Genomic DNA, 17,393 nt, shown 5'->3' with positions numbered 1-17,393 from the left:
GCCACACACAGGTGGAGGCAGCCGAAGCTGAGGGGGAAATTAGCACATCTAGGGGTGAGGGTGAGTGTGAGGGGGGCAGAGAGTGAGGACGGGTGTGTGGGAGGGTATGAGGGAAGTGGGAGGAAGCACAGAGGCTGGTGAGAGGTGAGAGAGGTAGTGAGGTCAGGGATTAGGAGTTGGGGCCTCGTGGGTTTTTCTGCCAGGCCCACCACCATGTGCTGAAATGCCCAGGTGGGTCTAGATTGTGGGATCAGTTGAATGAAAGGCTTCTTTTCCCTGCTGCAGCTACTCAGCTGCTCATTTATTCATTCATACCCATTCACTCACTCATTCACACCCAGGGCCAGGGAGCTCCGTCTGGTGGGGAGCCGTGGATACATGGCCACAGCTCAGGGTCGTAACTGCAGCTAGAGATGTGTCCTAGGGCAGTTTGGGAGCTAGGGGCACTGATCCAGGGGGGGTAGGGAGGGGTCCAGGAAAACTTCCTGTTGGCCAGGAAGATGAAGAGGGTGGGGACGCAAGGGTGTTTCCGGGCAAGGGCCCAAATTACAGCATGGGTGCCCAGTTACCTAGAGGTGGTGAAGAGGGGTTGGAGGTGGAGGGTACAATGGAGAATGGGCTTGCTGCCTGACTCATACGGCTGGGGAGGCTGCTGTCTGAACCGGGGGGGCCTTGGAGACCTTGTCAGGAAGAGGAGACTTTACTCTGGAGCAGGAGGGAGTCACAGATGGCCCTAAACCAGAGAGAGGGGCATATACTCTCTTTAAAGTGACCCCCTCCAAGCTGCAGCATGGAGGGGAGGTTGGAGGGAGCTGGCCAGGGCAGGGCTGGTGCAGGAGTTCAGGAGGGAGGCCCTGTGCAAGCTCAGTGCTGGAAAGGGGCATGAAACAAGCCAAGTTGATTCAGGAACTGACTGGGGGGAAGGTGCTGAGTCTGCAGGTGGTTCTGCCTGCCTGCTGGTTGAGGAATATTCCTGTTTGAGTCAGTGCTCACTGTTTTAAAGTCTTAATTTGAAAAACATCCTTGAGGTCAGGCTGAACTGAAACTGGCCTCCCAGGGGTCCTGGGGCAGTACTGTAGAACACAGTATCCACACCCTGTACTGTCCACGAACCCTCCCGCTGGGACCCCTTCCCACATCCCCGAGCCACCACCCCCGGTTCTTTCAAGCACTCTGCCAACATCCCAGACCTCACTTCTGCCCCAGGACCTTTCCCTTGAACTGGGTCAATCTTCCAGGGGACAGCCAGGCTGCCTCTGCCTCCCCAGGGCCTGGTTTTTCATGTGGCAGGCCAGAGGGCAGCCAGCCACACAGAGCACACCCGCAAGGAACAGCCAAGCCTCTGCGACAGCCGCACTTTATTTGGAGTTTTCCACCTAAGCAGCTCCCAGCTGAGCCGCATGACATGTGCAAAAGTCCCCTAGAAAGCTGGGCCTCGCAGTGTGTAAAAAAGGCCCCCCATGGGGCAGAGCCGTGCAACCATTTTAAAAAAAGAGACAGTGAGAGAGAAATCAGGCCCCCTGGGAGCCTGGCTTGGGCGGAGTGCACATCGCTCGGGCCGGTCCGTGTGCCAGGCCACTCCTGCTGGTTCAGGGGCTGTTTTCTTCTCTGATTGTGCTTTCCTTTCCAAGTCCTTAAAACTCCGGGGTTGTGGCCACCAGAGAGACCAGACCAAGTCCTCAGGGGCAGGAGGGTATCTGGCCGGCAGTGCAGTTTGAGGGTGACCTCACACACAGACACCCACAACACAATGCTCCCCCACTGCTCAGCCCCGCCAGAAAACTCAGGGTTTCCCTGGCCTCGCAGCCCACTCGTCAGCCCCTTGTGTCCCAGCCTCTGCCCCTGAGCCTGGCCCCAGTCTGCCCTCATGTCACATTCCCAGGGAGGGACACTGTCCTGACACAGACAAGGTCCTCCAATCCCTGGGGTGCGGTGGGGTGGGGAGGCTGGGCCTTCACTTCACCCCCCAAGGCAGGTGTTTGTAGTGTCTGATTCTGTGCGTGTGTCTGGGTGTGGCACATTTGTGTGTGTGTGTGTGTGTGTGTGTAAAATGTGTGTTTGGCTGGAGGTGGGGGCTGAGGCTGGGGAGGCACTTTTGGGACTCAAGGGACCTTGACTTTGAAGGGGCTTCCAGGGACACTTTCGTCACCCCACTTGACGATGAGGATGTAGTCCCCTTTCTCCTTGACAGTGTAGGTGACATTGTACACCCGGTTCCCCATGTGCTTCACGTACACCTCCTCACAGGGGGTCTTGGGGCCGTGCACGCCCACCATCATCATGTTGGTGCCTGGAGAGGGAGGCAGAGGGACAGGCTCACACCAGAGAGTCCCCTACTGTGACCCACACCCTGCTCCCCAACGGCTTCTTGCTCGCACCCCGGGAGACGCCCTCCCCCCGCCACCTGCCTGCTTTGCTGCAGTCCACGGTGAAGGAGTTCTTCTGGCCCACGAAGGCCTGGGACAGCCCAGGGCCCCGAGTCACCACCTTGCTGGCATCCGAGGAGAACTTGGGGATGGAGCTGTAGCCGGAGCCCCGGCTTGAGGAGGACTTGGTCACAGTCTCCACCAGAACCGTGGATGTTTCGTGAAGGCTGTGGCCTCCGGACAGCCTCGGACCTGAGGGGCGGGTGGAGGGGGCACAAACCTGGTCAGAAGGGCTCCCTGTTCTTCCCCAGGCAGGGGACCCTCGGCCAGCACTGCCACCCTGTGGGACTCACTGCCTGCATTTGAGGCTCCCCGCCAAATTCCTCCAAGGGCCACTCTAGGAGCACAGCCCCATTCCCAGCCAGGGCCCTGAGCTGCCAGCTCCAATTGGTGCTCCACCCTAGGGCTGGGGCCTCAGATGCTGCGCAGGTCCCTCATCCTTGCAGGCTTTGTCTGGGAACTCAGGCTAACTCACAGGGTAAGAGTCACTTTGCAAAGGAACACCCACCCGACTCATCCTACAGACAGCCTCAAGAGGGGAGCTTGCTCAATACTGGCTGTGTCTTCCTGGAGCTGAGGAATAAGGGAAGCCAGGAGCGAAGAAAGTGGTGCTAGAGCCTGACGAGCCAGCACAGGCCAGAGCTGAAGGAGTGAGGGGCCACGATGGAGAGGAAGAATGAGAATTTTACACAATCATGCCAGACTCCACAGAATGTGTACTGTGTAGAGCCAGGCCCACCTCTAGCCCTGGTAAACTGACCGTGATGTCTGGGGGCAGACTATGGCCTGGATGTGCGTGGCCACCGGAGCCCTCCGGGCTGGGCTGGGCTGCAGGCTGGGTGGACCCCCCCCAAACCGGCACTCACCAGTGACCTTGGCCTTGAAGGGGCTGCCCACGATGTGCTGGGGGCCACCGTACTTGATGGCAATGAGGTAGTTGCCAGGGGCCATGGGAGTGTAAGTGACCACGTGGCCCTCAGGACACTCCCGACAGTCCAGCTGCACCTTGGAGGGGCCATCAATGGTGACAGACAAGGCCCCTGAGCCGGCATTCAGGGTGTTCACGATGAACTCTGATGACACACCTGGGAGCCAGAGGTAGCAAGGCTGAGGGCAGGAAGGGCTTGTGGCCCAAGAGGGGCTGGGCCCCAGCTCCCTGGACAGCCCCTGTGGGGACTCCTGGCTTAGGAAGCAGGGCCCCTGCCTCTGGAGCAAAGCAGCACCAGACTAGTGGCCAAGCACCCCCAAAAGTCACCCTGTTCCCCAGCTCCAGGCACTCACCAGTAGTGCCTCCCTCGAGCCCAGGACCGTAGGCTGACACCAAGCCTGGGTCCCCAGCCTGGCTCTGCTCCCCAACGCGGATCTTGAAGGGACTTCCAGGGATGTGGGCACCGTTGAACTTGACATCGATGGAGTGGACGCCATTCTCGTGGGGGATGAAGCGGATGGTGTGCTTGTCTGTGGATAAAGGGTTGGTGGCTTAGCCTCCATCCTTCCCCTCCCCAGAAGGCCCCAGCCCAGAAGGGGGTTGGCAGGGGCAGGGCCAGCTCACCACTGTCCAGCTCAGAGACGTAGCACTCCTCCACAGCCCCCGAGGGTGTGTGCACCCGGGCATCAATCACGCCCCGGGCGCCGTTCAGCTGTACCGCAAAGGACGCCGGCTGGTTCACCTTGAGCCCCGTCTCCTGCAAAGGCCACAGAGGATGCTCAGACTCCTGGGAGGCCGGGGCTGGAGCAGTCTTCTCTGAAGCCCCACACGGTGCTCACTGTAAGCCCAGCCCAAAGGCTGCCGCCACCTCACGCCCAGCCTGGCCCCTGCCTGCCAGCCCAGCCTGGGAGCAGGAGGAGCCAGGGTCCGTATGAAACTATATGTGCACCTGCTATCCTAGCTGTGCTTGGTGTGTGGGAGATGACAGATGATGTGCCCTGTCCTGGCTGAGGAAGGAAGGGCCCCACTCTGTGTGAAGCAGGCTGAGGGTGGAGGGCAAGTGCCTGATGGGCTGTGTGGGCTGGGGGTGCCAGAGAGCTCTGAGGTAGGAAGCTGAGTTTTGCTGGCCTGGCCTGGGAGAGCTTCCTGGAGAAGGTGGACCAACAGGGAGGACCAGAAGCACAGAAGGGCTCTGTGGGAGGGATTGGAGCCTGCATTGGGGAGCCCAGTTCAGGAGTGGGAGAAGGAGATGCACAAGGACACTGGATGGGCTAATGTGACCACCCTGAGGGGCAGCCAGGAGGCGCGTGGGAGAAGGAGCTGGGGTGAAGCCCGTTCTGTGTGCCTTATGCAGAAGCTCCTTTACAGTGTGTCCCCTGGACACCTGGCCCCCTGGTTTGCATGTTTCAGCGTGACTTGCTGAGAGCCTTCCTTGCACATGTCCGGTATGACAGAATGAAAGGAACACACCACATTTCTGGAAGTCAGCAGCAAGAGAAAGCAAGCCAGGCCCCCAGCGGCCTGGAGAGGATGCAGCCCAGGTTCTGCAGGCCATAGGCATTCCCTTTAGAGGAGCCTCTCACACCCTCTGTGCAAACTGGTTTACTCTTAGTTTGTATAGATTTTATACTCTCATTCTTATAAATGTTGTCATCTAGCATTCTTAGAACAGAAGGTGGAACAAACTGTAACAAGAAATGGCAGGTGGCAGTAGGACAGGCAGACACACCCTGAGAAAGGCAGAACGAGGCGTGGCATGCCTGAGTGCAAGGGCAAGCCCACAGGGTCAGAGCCCACCGTCCCCAAGGGCCCTGCCTTGTGCCTTATGAGAAGGGACTTCTAACTGGCCCTTCCAAGGTCACTGCTAAATCCCTGGCCCATGGACCTGCTGTCCTCAACTCCTGCCCATCTCTCAGATAGCAGAAACCCTCCACCCCCACCCTGGGCACAAACCTGGAGGCTGGTGACAGTGAGACGGCGAGCATCATCCGAGAGGGAGGCCACGGGCACCACAAAGGGGCTGTCTGGGATGTGCTCATCATTGAACTTGATGGAGACCTCATAGTCACCTGGGGAGAGAGACCAGTCAGCACAGGTTCCGGGATGAAGGTTGGCAGTGCGGGAGCCTCCCCACCCTGGCCTTATCCCAGGAAAGGCTCCGTGGTCAGCGCTCAGATCTGGAGACAGACACATGTTTCCGAGGGTGTGGGGTAGAGGGAGACGGGGCAGAGGAAGAGTAGGGGGCCCCGGGGAGGGGAGTTCTGTGGCCCCAAGCATCTCCTGCCTGGCCAGTGAGCAGAAACCCAGTCTGGAAGGTCAGGCAGGCCCAGCCCCACTGCCAGTGTGGACGCCCACCTGGTTCCTGGACGACATAGGAGACGCCGCAGGAGCCATCTTTGCGATCCTCAAATGCAATCTCCGCTTTGCTAGGACCCTCCACAGCAATGGACAGGCCCCCAGCGCCGGCCTCCCGGGTCCAGATGCTGAACTCAGCTGGGGACAAGCAAGGTAGGGGACTTCAACATCATCGCCTCTCACACTGGCTGCCCTGACTTCATCCGCACTCCTGGCCACCTGCCCCTTACCTGGCACGCCGGCCACACCTCGCTCCAGCCCTGTGCCTCCGGCCCGCACCTTGTGGGCACCGCCTTCACCCAGCGGCCCCACAGTGAACTGAAAGGGGCTGCCGGGCACATGCTGGCCGCGGTACTTGACAGCGACTGTATGGGGCCCCATCTCCTGGGGCACAAAGCGCACGCTGTAGGCGCTGTCCTCGCCCTCGACGATCTCTGCAGCTTCCATCTTGCCCGATGGGCTGGTCACCTGTGCAGTCATGTCCTGAGAGCTGGCCTCACCTGCAGGGTTTGGGGGATGTCAGGGCAACACTGGGATTCCTCCTAGCCCTGGCCCTTCCCTCCCCCATCAGTTAAACCTCCTCCTCTGCTCAGACCCGCCCTGGCCTTCGGGGCCAGTCTGCCAGCATCAAGCCTGGTCTGCAGCACCCTCCTATCCCGCCGTGAGGACCCGGCCGGCCCAGTGCGCGGTGCTCACCCTCCTGCTGCCGGGTGATGCTGCCGAAGGAGCCCAGGCGCTCCCGGCCCAGGAAGTCCCCAAACACAGCAGGGAAGGGGTCCCCGCCGACCTGGGTGGACTCCTCCACCCGCACCTCGCGCTTTGTCTCCCCGCCCCTCGTCTTGCTGATCTCCGTGCGCTCTGTGCGGGTGTAGGTGTGGCTACTGCGCGTGAAGGTGCGCGTCAGGCGCTCCTGGGCAGACACCATCTGGAACCAGTTTCCTGTGTGGTCAAGGGAGCCATGGTGAGGGATGGAAGCGAGGGGCGAGGAAGCAGGGGGGAGGCCCGACAGGTGGGCTCTGGCCCGGGCCAGCCCTCTCCTACCACCCGCCTCACCCAGGCTCCTCCAGGCTTCTACCTGGGATCTTGAGGTTGAGGTCACAGGTGCTGCCGATGGTGGCGATGGAAGGCGCCTGTCTCCGCCGGGTGATGCTCTCCTTCATGCGGCCCTCGCCGGTCACCTTCACAGTGAAGGGGCTTCCTGAAGGGGGGACAAAGGTTGGGTCAGGAACCTCAGACCTCCAGCCTCCTGGCCTCCCTGTCTCTCGCCACCTGACCTCTGCCCAGAGCCTTACCAGGCACGTGCTTGTCAGCAAACTTGATGTTGATGATGTAGGTGCCAGGCTCGGTGGGGCAGTAGGTGACTTTGCATGTCCCGTCCTCCATGTCCTCACAGTTGATGTCCACTTTGCTTGGGCCTTCAATACTCAGCCCCAAGCCCCCATAACCTGGGGGAAAGCAAGGAACACATCTCCCTCAGTCCTAGGCTGGCCAAGCCACAATGCTTTCCTCTCCCCAGACTGCAGGCTCCACCCAGAATGGGCACCGGTGTGTGTAGTGACCACTAACAAAAATGGCTCAGTGGCGGGGGTGGGGGGGGCACCACGGGACAGGCAGTCTGGAAAATTCCCTAAGGTAAGCCTCTTGGATTCCAGTGAGCGAGGGAGGGACAGAAACTCAGGACAGCTGAGCTTTCTCTTCAAAGGGAGAGAACTGATGTGGGGCCATTCACTTTCCCTCAAGGGGCCCCAGAATGCGAATCCCGACACAGACTGGTCAGGAAGTTTCGGGGAGGAGAGTGCAGCCAAGGGGGTCCTGGGCAGGGCAGAAGGACAAGTGCCTGTGGGAGGCACCCGCTGGAATGGGGGGGGGGTCTCTGGGGCAGGAGGTACCTGCATTGCGAGTGTCCACGATGAACTCTGCCACCTGGAACGTGTGTCCCTCGGAAAGGCCCTTGCCCCAGACCCGCACCTTGCTGGCGTCCCCGATCTCAGATGGCCCCACCAGGATCTTGAAGGGGCTGTTGGTGACGTGCTTGCCACTTTTGCGCACACTCACCACGTGCTCCCCGACCTCCTTGGGGGTGAAGGAGATCCCTGTGGAAAGTGGGTGTCAGACAGAGCATCCTGTGGGCCCCCACCCCTGAGGTCCCCGTGAGGCCCCACGCTCACCAATGTGCCGGTTGGGCAGGCGCTTCAGCAGGCAGGGCTCCTCGTTGCCCGAGGGGGCACGGATGCTGGCGGTCAGCTGGCTCAGATCACTCTCGGTGATCTTCAGTGACACGTCCGTGGAGGTGCCCACATTCAGCTGTGAGGTCCTCATGGAGTCATCGCCTGGTGAGGGAGTTGGGGCATCAGGCTGCTGTGACTCCAGGCAGGCCCTGCCCTCGCAGGGCTCAGGAACCCTCCTGAGCAGACCCTGCTGGACTCAACAGCCATGGGGGGCCACTCCCAGGTGCACGGAGGCCCAAGGCCTGGAAAGTGCAGTTTGCACTCACAGGTGAGCTGCCAGAGACTAAGAGGAGCCTGCACCCCGATTCCACTGTGGCTGCCTCAGTCCTTGTGGGCTAAATCCCTAAAGAAAGCCTCCTGCATTTTAACCCTGAGTCACATGATGTTGTGATAACAAAACACTAGACTGGACCGCACAGACCCCTTCCTCGCTGTGTGGCTGTAATCATGTTGCTTGGCCTCTCTGGGACAGGGGTTCCTTATCTATCAAAAGGATTATCTGTGCCCTAACTTCTTAAGAGTGACTTCAGGCTGGGCGTGGTGGCTCACGCCTGTAATCCCAGCACTTTGGGAGGCCGAGGCGGGTGGATCACAAGGTCAGGAGATCGAGACCATCCTGGCTAACACGGTGAAACCCTGTCTCTACTAAAAATACAAAAAATAGCCAGGCATGGTGGCAGGCGCCTGTAGTCCCAGCTACTTGGGAGGCTGAAGCAGGAGAATGGTGTGAACCCTGGAGGCTGAGGTTGCAGTGAGCCGAGATCGCGCCACTGTACTCCAGCCTGGGTGACAGAGCAAGACTTCGTCTCAAAAACAAAAACAAAACAAGTGACTTCAAAGACTAAATGAGGCAATGTGTTTTCAGGCACAAGGAGTGGCTGACTGCTTCTTAGCTGCCGTGGAGAACAGAGTGTTTTTACATTTATCAAAATATGACCCCTCACACCTCGAAGGGCCTCTGCCCTAATGTCATGAGTGACTTGAATGGGCTGGGCTTGCACATGCGTGCATTGTATGCGGTGTGTGCGTCTCATGGGCTACACATGCCCATACACCCGCCTCACCTGTGATCTTGGCTGTGAAGGGGCTCCCTGGGATGTGCTTGTCATCGAAGCGCACGATGATGCTGTAGTCTCCAGGGGCGGTTGGCAGGTAGGACACGGTGCAGGTGCCATCCTTGTTGTCCTTACAGGTGATCTCTGCCTTGGATGGGCCCTCCACGGCCAGTGACAGACCCCCTGTAGGTGGAGGTGTGGCCAAGATCAGAGGTCCTGCCCTCACCCCTGCCCCTGGCGAGTCTCCACCCCAGCCTGCAGCCTACAGCTCCCTCACCTTCTCCAGCATCTTTGGTGACAATAGTGAAGGTGGCTGGCTTGTTGACCATGCCATGGCTCAGGCCTGGCCCATAGGCACTGACATGGCGGCTGTTGATGGCATCCACATAGAACTGCAAGGGGCTCCCTGGGGGTACAGAGAAAAAGGGGGCTGGGTCAGCATCAGGGATTGTCTGAGCTCACCTTGGCCCCAGCACCTTCCAGCAGCCTCCCTGCCAACCCCCTCCATCTGTGCCGTAGGGACCCAGCTGGTGGAGGTCTGCTTCCCACCAGGGTATAAGCCTCCCTGGGGCCTCACCTGGTGTCTGCACACAGCGGGTGCTCAATAAATATTTGTTGAAAGAAGGAAGGCAGGACTGAAGCTGCTGCCTGCTCCTCTCACCCAAGCCCCAGCCCAGCCCAGCCCCCAACTCACCAGGGATGTGGTTGCCGTCATACTTGATCCCCATCTGGTGCAGGCCTTTCTCGGTGGGTGCGTACCTCACCGTGATGGTGCCGTCCTTGTTGTCGGTGATGTTGGGCCGCGCCGTCTTCCCCGAGGGCATCCGCACCTCTCCTGCAGGGCAGACACAGTTATATGGAGACCCTGGTTCCCCCCACTGCAACCTCCCCACTGTCCCAGGCCTGGTCCTGAGTGTTTCTGCTGCCACCTGAGAGGCCAGGCACCAGGAGACAGCCTGGGGCAGTGGCCTGAGCCCTGAACTGGGGACAGATGGCTTGCACCTGAGTTCTGGCTCTGCCCAACTTGCTGTGTGACCCTGGGTAGAGCTCACTTCCTCTCTCTGGGCCTTGGTTTTCATCATTAAGACATAGGGCTGGGCCTGGAAGAGGGTTTCTCCCCTCAGCCCTCATGCCTGGGGGCCGCAGGGCAGTACCTGTGAGCTCCCCTTTCTGTACCGCGAAGGGGATGACCAGGTTGAAGGGCCTCAGCATGGACTCCATTGGCTCCACAGGCACCACTGGCTCCTCTGTGGCCTGCGGCAGGTGAGAGGGAACAGTCAGTGACTGGGGAAAGCCCGGGAGTTTGGCCCATGCCATGACTGAAGCTGGAGAGTGAGGAAAGAACAAGGTAGTTAATGGTGAAACCAGCGTGGCAGGAGAGGTGCGTCAGCTGCAAGAGAAGGAGTGCTGTGCCCAAGTGGGGTTCCATCTGCCCAGCCTGACTCCTGCCTGCTCCCCGAGAGGCCCTCAGACCATGTCCCCGCCCTGGCTGCAGAGGAGTAGAGAGAAGAAATGAAGGAAGGGGAGGAGGAGAAGGAGGACACCGCCTGGTGGGAGGCGCAGTACCCAGTGTGTGGGGCGGGCGCCAGGCCGGGGAGGAGCGTAGGGCTGGCGCAGCTGTGGCACTTCAGAGGGCTCCTCCTCGTGCGGCAGGGGGTCACACGCCTGGGGAGGCAAGGCATGGGGGCACAGGGTGTGGCAGCCTCACAGGCCTAGGGGCTAACTCAGAGAATGGCCCAGGAACCTGAAATGCTGGGTGACATCTTGGGTGTTCATCCTCCTGCAGGGCAGCCTCTGGGGAGATGCAGCTGGGGATGGTGGAGAACACAGCGGGTTCCTCCAGAGAGAGCTGACAGCACTGGGCAAGGGGCAGGGCCATGCTCTCCTCCCACTTCAGGGGGGCTGTGGGGAAAGTTAAGGCTCCATCCTGGAGCACTCTGGCCCCAGGAACCCTCAGAGAAGTGGGATTCATTGGGGACAGTTATCTGGGATCCCTGCTGCTGCTAAAAGGGCCAGGCCCCCCTCCCCAACCATCTAGTCTTGCTGTGGCTGCAGAACTTACCAGCACGTGGAAGGGGCTGTTGGGGATGTGCTCGCCCCCGAAGCGGATGGTGATGACGTACTTGCCCGGCTCGGGCGCTGTGTAGTAGATGTCAAAGGTACCATCGTGGTTCTCAACCACATCCACATCGAGCTCTGCCCCATCCGGCGTGGACACCGTGCATGTCACCTTCCCCTCGCCAGCTGCCTTGGCATCCACTGTGATTACCGTCTCCTGCCCAATCTGGATTCGGGGGCCCAGGCAGGCGCCTGCCATGCGGGAGATCCTGCTCAGGGAGCTGGTGGGCTGGAGCCAGCCCTCTCTGTTCCCGCTGCCCACCCCCTACCGCCAACCACCCTGGCCCACAGCAAGAATAGGAGAGAAAGGGCACTCACCCAGGCCATGGCCTCCAATGGACACTGGAAAGAGAGAAGAGTGTGAGGCCAGGTGGTGCTCAATGTGGGCTGGGGCACTGGGCAGGGGTGAGGGAGGGAGGGGCTAGGGCTAGGGCATGTGTGCTCTCTGACCAGCAGACCCCTGGGGACCAGGCCAGGGTTCTGGAGGGGCTTTGAGGGGCTGGGTAGTGAGCAGGGCATGGGCAGCGGGTGGGCACTCACCTGTGACGAGGCACTTGCTGGCGTCCCCGGTGGGCAGAGCATGGATGCGGAAGGGTGAGTAGGGGATCTCGTCACCGCCATACTTGATGGTGATGGTGTACCGGCCGCTCATGTCCGGCAGGTAGGACACGGTGTACGTGCCATCCCCATTGTCCCGGATGTTGGCCTTCTTGGGCTTACCCTCGGGGTCCTGAGGGAGAAGCAGAGGTCAAGGCCCGCCTGTGCCTGGAGCATGACCTGGAGGGTGGGCTGCGCAGAGACTCACCAAGATCTGGACTGTGAGCAACCCCTCGCCCGCGTCCCGTGCGTCGATGGTGAACTCCACAGGCAGGCTGGCAGGGATGCCAGAGGCATTGAGGCCTGGGCCGCTGGCCCGCACCTTGCTGGCATCATGAGCTGGGAGAACCTTGATCTTGAAGGGGCTTGAGGAGCAGAAGGGATAAACAGTTGGCTGGGGGGCATGGATGGGGCAGTGGGGGGTGATCTCATCTTGAGCCAGAGTCCTCCCCATAGACGTGGGCAGGAGGGAGGACTGTAGGGCAGGGAGGAGGGACCAGTTCCCAGAAGCCGATGACATTCCGTGTCTGGGGGTGGGGGCACTCTGGGACTCCCTCGACAGAGCCAGGGTACGTCTCCATTCCCCAGGAAGGTGCTGTGGGAGGGTCCAGGAGGAGGCCCTGGCCCAGGCCTCCTGCACTTTTCCTAAGGCGCTAGTTTCGCTGTAAAAGCTCCTGGGGCATGACAGCCTCAGAGCAGAGAGCCCTGGGGAACAGCGGGATGGGGCGGCGAGACTGGATGAGGCTGACAGCTGGGAGAGGCTCTCCCAGGGGACCCCAGCAGTGACCCTGCAGTGCCACCCCAGCAGGAGCACCCCAGAGCTCAGCCGCAGCACAGGAGCCCAGTGCTGGTCCTCACCTGCGTGGCACCTCCTGGTCGGCATACTTGACAGCTACCGTGTAGGGCCCGTCAGTGGCTGGGGTGTAGTGGACAGTGTGGGTGCCATCTCCATTGTCCCGTACCTCCACAGGCTCGGGCACACCTGGACAGGGGGCGCAGGGTCAGCAGAGCCTCCGGGCATCCCGCCCCACCTCCCTCCTCCCTGCCCCAGCCATTCTATACCTGTGGGGCCCAGCACAGCCACCTGCAGGGGCGCCCGGCCAGCTTGACTGCAGTCCACTGTGAAGGTCTGGGGAACCCGGGCCCTGACACCGGCCCCCAGCCCTGGCCCCGAGCACTTCACCTTCCCAGGGTCCACCACATCCTTCACTGGCACCCGGAACGGGCTCCCTGTGAGGAGAAGGACATTAGACCCTGCCCACTAGCCCTGATGGGCCCCTCTGATGCTGAGGAGCCTCGGAGGAGGAGGCCGTCCCTGCCTTTGAAATGCCCACAGGGAAGCCAGACCAACATGGGAAAATGCCTAGGAACTTGTTAAGAAAACGCACACAAGAATAAATGAACTTGACTGCAGACTGAGGCTGGGCAAACCTCACTCATGTGGGTCCCAGGCCTGGAAGAGAAGGCCTTCCTAAATTAATAAAATGTGAAAATAAAATGTTTTCAAAAATGAAATGTATTTCTGACACTGTGGCTGAAATAATAAAAAGATGGGAAATTAGATAAGGGAAAAAATTTCTAATTTCAGCACTCCCAAGTCATGCAATATTTGAACACATGACCTGCCCGGGCAGCTGGGCCCGCAGAGGGCAGGGGAGTTCTGCAGATGATGCACACAAGAAGGCGCAAGGCTGTTCTGAGCCGCCAAGAGGAGTGGGCTGTGTCTGAGTTTCCGGACACACAGTGAGCGGTGGACCTACACAGCCGAGGTCTTGAGCTCCAGGCAAGGGGCTAGGAGGCCAGAGTGTGTTCCTGTGATTCACCAGGGGGCTGTCACATCAACCCTCATTGCCTGCCTCCTCCACGTCCTCCCTCTGGCTGGGCTCCGGCCCCAACCCGCTCTAGGCTGTCCTCTCTATGAACATTCCTACCCAACTTCCTTCCAGTTTCTCCCTTGTGGGGCGAGCATCCAGCACCCTCCCTTGTCTTCCCTGAGACCCCGACCACTCTCTCTGCACACCTGGGATGGGCCGCCCCCCGAAGGTGATGTTGACGTCATAGTCTCCAGGAGTGAAGGGGATGTACTCCACGGTGCAGCTACCATCCTTGTTGTCCTTGCAGGACATCTTGGCTTCCGAGGGACCCTCGATGGCTAGGCCAAGGCCCCCAGTGCCCGCTCCCCTGAGAGATAACATCCCCCCATCAGCTTCATAAGACCAGTGAGTGAGGATGGGGGAGTAGCTGAATGGGGGGACAGGGAGGAAAAAGGGCAGGCCGCTGGGGACCCAGCTGAGGAGAAACGAGCTACAGGGGCTGATCTGGGGTCCTGGAGGGGGTCTGCTCCTGCCTCACCCCTGAGAGAGGATGGGGTGGGGCTGAGGCCCAGGCAGAGGGATGAGCAAGGAGGGCCAGGGGCTGGGAAAGGGTGGTCACAGGTTTAGGCTAGCAAAGGGGAAGGATACCTGGTCTCCACAGTGAAGCGGTTGGCCTTGTTGACCAAGCCACCCTCCAGGCCTGGCCCGAAGGCCCGGACTCGGGTGGGATCACAGCCCTCGGTCACTCCCACTCGGAAGGGGCTCTTGGGCACAGCGACCTCATCATACAGGACCTCCACCAAATGCACGCCTGGAAGCCAGCCACAGGGGCATCAATCAGTGAATGTGCGCCCCCACCACCCCTCCTGCCCCGAGGGCGATATCATCAGATCCCGGCCCCACCCACTCGCCCGGCCCTCCACCAGCCCTCACCCTCCTCGTAGGCGGTGTACTGCACTCGGTAGGTGCCGTCCCCATTGTCTGTCACATAGGTGTCTGTCTTGGCCCCTGAGGGGTTGAGCACGCGAGCCGTCACGTGGTTGCCGCCTGTGGCTGTTAGGGATCTTGCATCCACAGTGAACTCAGTGGTCACCTCCCGCAGAACACCTGGAGGCCAGGGGTGGCATGCTCAGCAGGGGTGGGGGCAGCCTTCACACAGATGCTCCCTATCCTCTCCCCCTCCTTTCCCTCTCCTCTCCCTCTTCTCTTCCCTTCCTCTTCCCCTCCTCTCGCCCTCCTCTTCCACTCCCCAACTCCCAGGTTGCTCCTCTAATCGGAGCCTGGGCCCCCGACCCTCCCCTGCACCTCTGTGAGCTCCAGCCTCTGCCTTCACTCCCTTCTCCATGCAGTGACATTCTCTGTTCACATGAGTCACCCACCAGGCTGTGGGCCTAGGTCTTGCATCCCCCTGCCGTGCCCCATGCCTAGCCAGGGTCTGGCCCCTGGCAGATGGCCCATTCCCACCTACTGTCTCCTGACTCTTGTCATCCTCTACCCCAAAGCTTTCCACCTGCTCCCCTCTAGAGCAGAGTTTTAGCTTTTTGGATCAGGGTACCCCTTAAGCACATGAAAGAAGAGATCTCTCCAGAAAAACGCCCGGAGGCAGGTGCAGTTTTTCCACAAGAGCAGAGGCCAATCTCCACCCCTGGTCTTCCCCTCCACTCCTTCTCTGGGGTTTCTGGGCCAATAAGGACTCTGGGGCTGCTCTGAGAGCCCTCCCTTCACCCCAGGTTGCTCCCCCATCTCTTAGCTCTGCTTCCCTCTCTCCCACGGACCACCCAGCTCCTGCACCTGCCACTTGACCTTGCTTGGCTCCTCCTGTCCACTTACCGTGTGGCTCAACACCAGGCCCTGAGACCTTGACGCCACTGGTATCGACCGCAGGCTGCACATGGACTCGGGTGGGGAATTTGGGCACGGGATGCCCGCCATACTTGATGGTAATGGTGTAGGTGCCAGGGAAGGCGGGGCTGTAGGTGATGTGGTAGGTGCCGTCCGCGTTGTTGTGGATCAGCACCTCGGCCTTGACCCCGGCATCCGACAGGATCTCAATGGTCAGCTCTGCCTCGCCAGCCTCTGAGCAGTCCACAGTGAAGGTGGCTGCCTCACCGACCTTGCCGCGCTCCAGGCCTGGTCCACTGGCCCGCACCTTGCTTGGGTCAAACACAGGCCGAATGGTGGCTTTGAAGGGCGAGCCAGGGATGTGGGCTTCGGCAAACAGGATGTTGATGGTGTACTCGCCAGGCTCCGTGGGCAGGTAGCTGACAGCACATGAGCCATCACCATTGTCCTGGCACTCGATCTTGGCCTCGCAGGGGCCCTCCACAGTCAGCCCCAGGCCACCTGTGCCAGCCCCCTTGGTGTCGATGGAGAATGGTGCGGGGGTGCCTACCAGTCCACCCTTGAGACCGGGGCCATAAGCACAGACCTAGGGGAAGAGGCAGGTGTGTGGGTTCCCTGCACCTGGCCTCCCCATCCCAGCCTTCATGGCTCCCACCCAACTCATCACCTCCAACTGTGGCTGCTACTGTGGACTGAGTGCTTATAACAATTCCAGGTGATGACATTGAGGCACAGAGATGAAGCAATTTGCCCCAGTTAGTGGACCTGGGATTCAAGCCCAGGTGTGACTCCAAGGCCAGGCTCTTAATAGCTAAGTTGTCTCCAAGGCAGGTGGTGGGGTGGGGCTGGCCTCGGCCCCACATCCTTGGCTGTGCCCACTCTAGGCACATAAGTCCCTCTGGCCTCTGCCCCCTATGACTCATCCATCTTCCCAACAAGTCCCCAACTCCCAGCCCCAACCAGCTCCTATCTCCTCACCTTGGAGGGATCAGGGGGCAGGACACCCTCCACAGCAAAGGGGCTGCCAGGCACCGGGTGGCCATCGTAGGTGATGTCCACCTTGTAGGGCCCCTCCTCCGGGGGCATGTAGCGCACAGCCTGGGCTTCCGCTCCACCGCCTGGCTCCAGCTTGCAGGGGATGGGCCGGCGAGAGGGCGAAGTCATCCGCACATCCAGTTGGCCCTGACCGCCAGCCCCTCGTGTGTTCACAGAGAATGCTTGTTCCTGTCCCACAGCCACCTCTGCGTGGAGGACAAGTGGCACCATGAGGAGACTCCAGTCCACCCTACCCGAACACCCCTCACTCCCAGGGTGGCTCTTGCCCCACTTACTGCTATTGAGGCCCTGAACTTTGATTTTGCTAAGGTCCAGCGGGGGTGCCACATTCACCACAAAGGGGCTCTTGGGGACAGGGTCCCCGCCATAGGTTACTGTCACCGCCATGTTGCCCTGTTGGGTACAATGGTAGGTCAGAACTGGGTGTAAGGCATGGTCCTACAACATCCTGGTGGTGAATATGGGCTCTGAAGCTCAGATCCACCATGAGAGTGAGGGCAGGAGGCAGGAAAGGCGTGGAGGATCCAGAACGGGTCCCACGGGACTGGAGGAGGGAGACCCAGGGCTCTGGCAGCCCGGCCGGGCGGGGGCATGGGAGGGGCAGAGCGCACCTGCTGGACAGCGGTGTACTTGACAGTGTAGGAGTAGTCATGGTTGTCTATGATCTCAAAGTCCCGCACAACCTCGCCCTTGGCTGTCCCTGCAAACTGCACATCCAGCTTGGCCTTGCCAGCTCCCTTGGTCAGCACCGTGAAGTGGGTGGGCTTCCCGACTTCCACACCTGAGGAGCCACCCAGAGATGTGGTGAGGGCCTGGTAGCCACCTAACCCCAACCTCGAGCCAGTCCCAGCCCCTGCCCAGACACTCACCTGTGCGATTCAGCCCAGGGCCCTCCGCCTTGACTCTGCTGGCATCGTGGGATGGGTCCACCTTGATGTGGAAGGGGCTGGCGGGGATCTCCTGGATGTGGAGGA

The 17,393-nt window shown here is 60.5% G+C and overlaps 1 protein-coding gene across 4 annotated transcripts in view; it reads right to left on the bottom strand.

Annotated features, from left to right (window-relative positions):
* Positions 1 to 1,343: 1,343 nt before the first annotated feature.
* The window catches only part of FLNC (filamin C), a 28,876-nt gene continuing 12,826 nt past the window's right edge, over positions 1,344 to 17,393 (bottom strand). The window contains exons 17-48 of one of the 4 annotated variants that reach the window (XM_063726162.1): positions 17,289 to 17,379; positions 17,031 to 17,200; positions 16,695 to 16,812; positions 16,342 to 16,604; positions 15,352 to 15,949; positions 14,455 to 14,628; positions 14,170 to 14,332; positions 13,728 to 13,888; positions 12,770 to 12,937; positions 12,566 to 12,689; positions 11,916 to 12,072; positions 11,651 to 11,840; positions 11,429 to 11,452; positions 11,055 to 11,302; positions 10,559 to 10,657; positions 10,147 to 10,246; positions 9,687 to 9,827; positions 9,270 to 9,398; positions 9,002 to 9,175; positions 7,878 to 8,039; positions 7,599 to 7,802; positions 7,002 to 7,154; positions 6,785 to 6,907; positions 6,406 to 6,648; positions 5,940 to 6,209; positions 5,710 to 5,847; positions 5,308 to 5,423; positions 3,979 to 4,111; positions 3,708 to 3,884; positions 3,293 to 3,511; positions 2,405 to 2,618; positions 1,344 to 2,290 (exon numbers count right to left, since the gene is read on the bottom strand). In XM_063726162.1, the coding sequence (XP_063582232.1) occupies positions 2,242 to 2,290; positions 2,405 to 2,618; positions 3,293 to 3,511; positions 3,708 to 3,884; positions 3,979 to 4,111; positions 5,308 to 5,423; positions 5,710 to 5,847; positions 5,940 to 6,209; positions 6,406 to 6,648; positions 6,785 to 6,907; positions 7,002 to 7,154; positions 7,599 to 7,802; positions 7,878 to 8,039; positions 9,002 to 9,175; positions 9,270 to 9,398; positions 9,687 to 9,827; positions 10,147 to 10,246; positions 10,559 to 10,657; positions 11,055 to 11,302; positions 11,429 to 11,452; positions 11,651 to 11,840; positions 11,916 to 12,072; positions 12,566 to 12,689; positions 12,770 to 12,937; positions 13,728 to 13,888; positions 14,170 to 14,332; positions 14,455 to 14,628; positions 15,352 to 15,949; positions 16,342 to 16,604; positions 16,695 to 16,812; positions 17,031 to 17,200; positions 17,289 to 17,379 (5,493 nt within the window). In that variant the 3' untranslated portion in view covers positions 1,344 to 2,241. The remainder of the gene's footprint in view (positions 2,291 to 2,404; positions 2,619 to 3,292; positions 3,512 to 3,707; positions 3,885 to 3,978; positions 4,112 to 5,307; positions 5,424 to 5,709; positions 5,848 to 5,939; positions 6,210 to 6,405; positions 6,649 to 6,784; positions 6,908 to 7,001; positions 7,155 to 7,598; positions 7,803 to 7,877; positions 8,040 to 9,001; positions 9,176 to 9,269; positions 9,399 to 9,686; positions 9,828 to 10,146; positions 10,247 to 10,558; positions 10,658 to 11,054; positions 11,303 to 11,428; positions 11,453 to 11,650; positions 11,841 to 11,915; positions 12,073 to 12,565; positions 12,690 to 12,769; positions 12,938 to 13,727; positions 13,889 to 14,169; positions 14,333 to 14,454; positions 14,629 to 15,351; positions 15,950 to 16,341; positions 16,605 to 16,694; positions 16,813 to 17,030; positions 17,201 to 17,288; positions 17,380 to 17,393) is intronic. The other 3 variants (XM_009243211.4, XM_063726163.1, XM_024249493.3) reach the window with 3 other exon arrangements.

The sequence above is a fragment of the Pongo abelii genome, chromosome 6, assembly GCF_028885655.2.
Source record: "Pongo abelii isolate AG06213 chromosome 6, NHGRI_mPonAbe1-v2.0_pri, whole genome shotgun sequence".
In the NCBI taxonomy this organism is placed as follows: Eukaryota; Metazoa; Chordata; class Mammalia; order Primates; family Hominidae; genus Pongo; species Pongo abelii.
The sequence above is the reverse complement of the archived record's forward strand: the minus strand, read 5'-3'. Positions and strand labels throughout refer to the sequence as shown.